This window comes from Polypterus senegalus, chromosome 7, assembly GCF_016835505.1.
Source record: "Polypterus senegalus isolate Bchr_013 chromosome 7, ASM1683550v1, whole genome shotgun sequence".
NCBI classification, from domain to species: domain Eukaryota; kingdom Metazoa; phylum Chordata; class Cladistia; order Polypteriformes; family Polypteridae; genus Polypterus; species Polypterus senegalus.
In genome coordinates, this window is record NC_053160.1 from 169,139,841 (window position 1) to 169,145,709 (window position 5,869).

General features: G+C 39.9%; 1 protein-coding gene across 1 annotated transcript in view; it reads right to left on the bottom strand.

Annotated features, from left to right (window-relative positions):
- The window catches only part of LOC120532090 (inactive tyrosine-protein kinase PRAG1-like), a 177,376-nt gene extending 171,820 nt beyond the window's left edge, over window positions 1-5,556 (bottom strand). The window contains exon 1 of the mRNA XM_039757994.1: window positions 5,406-5,556. Coding sequence (XP_039613928.1) covers window positions 5,406-5,556 — 151 coding nt within the window. The remainder of the gene's footprint in view (window positions 1-5,405) is intronic.
- Between the last annotated feature and the right edge of the window lie 313 nt (window positions 5,557-5,869).

The following is a 5,869-nucleotide window of genomic DNA, read 5'->3' on the forward strand; positions in this document are numbered from 1 at the left end:
GTTTATGGTAACCCTTTTCCCTAAAGTGTAATTTTATGGTATTTTTGGCTTTTAAAAGCTTTACAAGTCCTGTTTTGGGCCTGTGCAGGCTGAAGCCTGCCTTTTCAGTTTGGGGTCTGGCTGCCTGGAATGAGTCCTGCTGGTAAGGTTTATGGTATTTCGAGGCATGCACACTTTTCACATTGTTTTGAGTTTTTTTCATTCTAACATTCCAGTGTTTGTTGCCACCATGTGTTCATTGATGCAAAGGTAGACTATAGATCCCTACAAATGTGTACAAAAAAATTGAATTTTGAAAATGAAAGTCTAGATTTCATGAAAATATATGAAAAAACGAATAAAAAAAGAATGTACATAGACTGACCTGACCACAGGTGAAGTTACACATTTATTAATTAGTTTTATATTGTTTACATGGTAAGCCTTTGTCTGATCACTTGCGAGAAAGGCTGTAAGCCTAAATCAGGTGCTAGGCTTTCTCTTATTGACTGGTAATTGTGTGAGTTGTTTTATGTGAATTGTGTTACATTTGTACCTAAGTGCGTATTTATTTTTACCTCTTTCTTGTTTTTAATTCTCTAAGTTAACCTTCATCTCATGTTATGAATGAGATTCCTTAATTTATCAAGATGCTTAGCGTGACTACAACTGCACACAATTTCACCCGTTATAAACCGTGTCTCGTATTGTTAGATCAGCCCCATGTCAAATCACATTCATACCATGTACGAATCACTCCAGGGGTTCACTTGGTACCTCAAAGAGCCCACCATTTCCAAAAGGGTCTCAGTTTGGTTGTTTTGGTCCACAGCAGAGTCCGATTAGCATGTTAAAATCTACCTGAGTTAACAGAATTTTCAGGAAAATCGCACTAGAGTTTAAAAAACCCACATTAAAGGAACTAGGTGTGAAAACACCTTTAGCCTCCACTAAGCATAAGTGCGTCACTCCAGAGGTTCCTCTACTCTGACATAAATATCCAGAGGGAGGTCTTAGGAGTGGTGACGTCAGGGTGGCTTCATCTCTTGGGGGTGCCACTCACACAATACAAGAGACATTGGAGAACATACTACACAAACAAACATAATGATACATAAATAACACACTATTAACATAAAAAGCATGACTACAATTAACATATGAAAAACACATTAAAATAAACCAAGAAGACCTAACATAAACAGAGAACAGGAATAACACACTGGCTGGGCAAGACATAACAAGATCTGACTGGTTCAATGTCAACATCATTCGGACCTGAAACCTCTCTTCATTTCTTCCTCTCCCTTTTCAGCACACTGCTAACTTCAAATTAAATAAATCTGCAGTATCTTTCTTTTTATAACTGAGACTATACAACAGCTGGAATGGCCGGTAAACCCACAAGGCCCATGAACCCTTCTGTATCTGCCATTATTCCCTACTCTGGTTGTCAGGGCCACAAAAACAACAACACTGCAGAATGTCCGCCACATACTCTTGTGCTGTTCTCACTGGCTGTCCTGGCACTTTATTGTTGCTCAATCTGTCCACCAGTCACTTATCATTCCCCATTTTGAGTCTTTCAACACAACTTTCAGCTCTGTCACCAAAGGTCTAAGGCCTTATGCCAAACTCCTTCTCTTCACTGGTGTAGGAAGAGAATGGACATCCTTGCTGGGAAGAAGGACAATTTCCTACCTGAACTGGAGGCCAAAATGGAAGGACAGATGAGTTGGCCAGATGGACGAAGAAATAACATTGTGTCCGGTGTTACGACCTACTCTAGATCTTTTTGTTAAACTGTACTTTAATTTGGTGTAGAAGTCTTAATTAAGTTCTGCCCTAATTAACCACCTATTGAGTTTCCCATTGTTAATATATCACCTGGTTTGTGGGTGTTGTGTAGATTGTAAAAGAAGTTTCTTTGGGTCTTAGGGTAGAGAGGGAGTGTGAGAGGAGAAGGACAGAGCAAGGTATGGAGAGTTAGGGTTGGATGGCCTGGCTTTTGGTTTGTGTTTCTTGTTGTTTATTAAAGAAATGTAATTTTTATAAGCTAGCCATCTATGTGATAAATGTGGATAGTGTGTATCTAGCTGTGTAAACTTTGTGAAGCTAGACAGCTAAGTTAGTGTTGTCCTCCTGCCTTGTTTCTGTCTTGTGTAACTTTCTTCATATTTTGTGAGTTAATTTTCTTTTTCACAATAAATGGAGTCTGTTTGTATTTATCTGGTTTCGTTTTTTTCTGTGTTTTGTCTCCCTCTCTCACTTGTGTGCGGTCTATTTATATACCCCTAGGCCTTTAGTAGGCCATAACTCCGGCTAGACTAAAATGTAGCTTGGACCAGCAGAAGCCAGGAGTTGGGAGAAGTTCTATCCCCTATACGTCAAGTAGCAGTGGTCCTTATGTGGCAGCCCAGTCGGGACACCCGCATGGGTTCTTGGGAGTTGGAGTCAGGAAGCACAACCTGGTCAGGGTCCCTGGGTGCCAGAAGAAGGCACTGTTTTGGAGAGGACCTCCCTTCTTTCTTTGTGGCCAGGAAGTGCTCCCAGGAAAATACGGTGTGGCACTAGAAGCATTCCTAAGTCTGGCTTAAAAAGAAACTCGCCTCCTCACATCAAAGATTCAGACCCGGGAGTCAGTGGGCAAAATTCAAACGAGCAGCAAAAGTAAAGAGAGAGACACCTGTTTGATTAACTGTGGTTGGTCACTATTGCTTATTTAGTGACTTGTATGGCCACAATGGTTTAAGAATGAGAACAACATAGAAAGTGTAATATTTACAACATCCACAAATTTCATATTACACCAACTTTTTTTTTTTTATTTGTAAAGAGAAGTAAATAAGTTGAAATTCAGTAAAGTGGTATAATTGGGTAAAATATAAATTGTGATGGTCATGCTTGACTTTAAATAGATATCACAAAAATGTCGATATGATTGTGGATTTGTGCTAGTGAGAGAAACTGGTTTAGGCATTGCAACAACAAGAGTTTATATATAGATAAGACCTATGAGAAGGATGGCCTGCTAAGGTGCAACGTATGAAAATAAAGGGAAATTGAAGTACCGGGAGGTGAAATCTGTTATTGATAATCTACTTGCAGCAGTAAAACTTCCTGATATTCTTAACTTTATGATGTACACATCTTGAGATGTGATCAGAAAAAAACATAAAAATTACACTACACTTTAGAGAAGAAAATGTGGACAGTCCGCATGGGTGTAGTAAAAAAAAAAAAAAAACTCTTCATAGTGTACATGTAGCAGGTTAGAAAATGTAATTATTTGTAACAACAGGAAAAAATAATGCATGTTCATGATCTGAAGCTTCTGCCCACCAGCAATATTTTCATTTTTGAAAACAGATGAAAGTATGAGCCGAGACAAAGTGAATAAGGTTGCCCATATTTTCAGTGACTGGGAACAACCAACACGTGTTGTAGTGGTTAAGCCATTTGACTTCAAACGCTGAGGTTGTGGGTTCAAATTCATACTGACAATGTGTGACTATAAGAAAGTCACTTGACCTGCCTGTGCTCCAATTGGAAAACCAAAAGAAATGTAACCAATTGTATCATAAATGTTGTAAGTCACCTTGGAAAATGGGATTAGCCAAAAATATAAATGTAGTTCTGTGGTGTAATGGTGATAGTGCTCTGGATGATGCATTAATTTATGTTTGGTAAGTTACTTGCATTGGTTGCGCTTGGCTGTGAACATATTGAAAATCTTTCTCTCCATATCTTCGCTTTGATTTGCGATTAATGAACATTAAAACATTTATAGAACAATCTAGATGAGAACAGACCATTCAGACCAACAAAGCTTGCTAGTCCTATCCACTTAATTCTTCTAAAATAACAGCAAATCTACTTTTGAAAGTTCTGAAAGTCCAAATACCTACCATGCTACTTGATGGCTTATTCCAAGTGTCTATGGTTCTTTGTATAAAGAAAAACTTCCTAATGTTTGTGCGAAATTTACCCTTAACAATTCTAACTGTGTCCCTGTGTTCTTGATGAACTCATTTAAAAGTCACCATCTCAATCCACTGGACTAATTCCCTTCATAATTTTAAACACTTCAATCATGTCACCTCTTAATTTACCTTGCTTAAACTGAAAAGGCTCAGCTCTTTTAATCTTTCTTCTTAATTCATCCCCTGTAACCCTGAAATCAGCCTAGTTGCTCTTCTCTGGACCTTTTCTAGTAATGTCCTTTTGGTAGCCTGAGAAGAAAACTGTACACATTACTTCAAATGAGGCCTCACCAGTGTGTTATAAAGGTTGAGCTTCAACTCCTTGGACTTGTACTTCACACATCAGGGCGCTATATACTGTAACCTAACATTATGTTAGCCTTCTTAATGGCTTCTGAACACTGTCTGGAATTTGATAGCGTAGAGTCCACTGCGACTCCTAAATCCTTCTCATAAGGTGTTCTCCCGATTTTCAGATCTCCCATTGTGTATTCAAACCTAGCATTTTTACTTCCCATGTGTAATACTTTACATTTACTGCCACAAGCCTGCCCAAGCCTGAATGCTGTCCAAGTCCTTCTGTAATTATTTAACTGATTCCAAATTATCTGCTAGTCCACCTATCTTGGTATCATCTGCAAACTTGACCAGCTTGTTACTTATATTCCTATCTAAATAATTTATATATATTAAAAATAGCAGCGGCCCTAGCACTGAACCCTGTGGAACACCACTCAGCATCAGCCAAGTCTGATGAGGTTCCTCACACCATCGCCCTCTGCTTCCTTTGTCTGTGCCAATTCCGCACCCATCTACAAACATCACCCTGAACTTCAATTTCTTTTAGTTTGATGCCCAACCTCTCCTGTGGCACCTTATCAAAAGCTTTCTGAAAGCCAAGATAAATAATATCATGTGCTCCACTTTGATCATATCCTTTGGTTCCTTCCGTTGGTAAAACATAACCTTCCTCTTCTGAACCCATCGCTGACTGTTCAGAAAAACTCCTGTTCTTGCCAGGTGTTGCTCAATCTATTCTTTAATAATTCCTTCCATTAATTTCCTGCAATGCATGTTAAGCTTACTGGCCTACAGTTGATTGGATCTGCCTGGTCACCCTTTTTATATAACAGTAATATTTGCCATTTTACGATCCTTCCGAATCTCCCCAGTACACTGTGACTTCCTAAAATATGTGTCAAGGGTTTATATCTGTACTTGCCAGCCTCCTTAAGAACTTGAAGGTAAATATTATCTGGGCCTGGTAATTTGGTTGATTTCAGCCTATTTAATGTGAGCAGTATTTCTAAATAACTCGGAACTTCCTTAGTAGTCCCATTTACCGCCGAGAGGTTATCCACTTCCTCACTTGAGAAGATCTCAGAAAAAGGCAAGTTCAGAGCGTCTGCTATTTCACTGTCTTTATCTTTTAATTCCCTTTACCATTCGTGATGCAGATCACCTTCTCCTTGACTTTTATTTTACTACTAAAATACTGAAAGAATCTCTTTGCGTCATCTTTTGCTTTATCTTCTGTATTCCTATCCAACTGTCTTTTAGCCTTCTTAATATCCTTCTTAAAGGTTGCCGTCATGTTCTCATGCGCCCTACAATTCACTTTGGAGTTATTAATCCTGTACACCTTATATGGCATTTTTTTTCCTTTGCAGCTTCTTTCTTTTAGCTGTTGTGGCACCGGGCCGGGGCAGGAGCCTGGCCAGGACGCCCAGGAGGACCAGAGGAGGGCTTGTGCCTCCTCCAGACCGCGAGGGGGCGTCCGTCTTGGTTACACTGGTGGCCTCGGGTAGAGGGCATGGAAGCCCAGCCCTGTAGGGGCCCGTGGTCACCGCCAGGCGGTGCCCCACTTCCAGACCATCATCTGCCACATCTGGCCGAGGCAGGAGCCC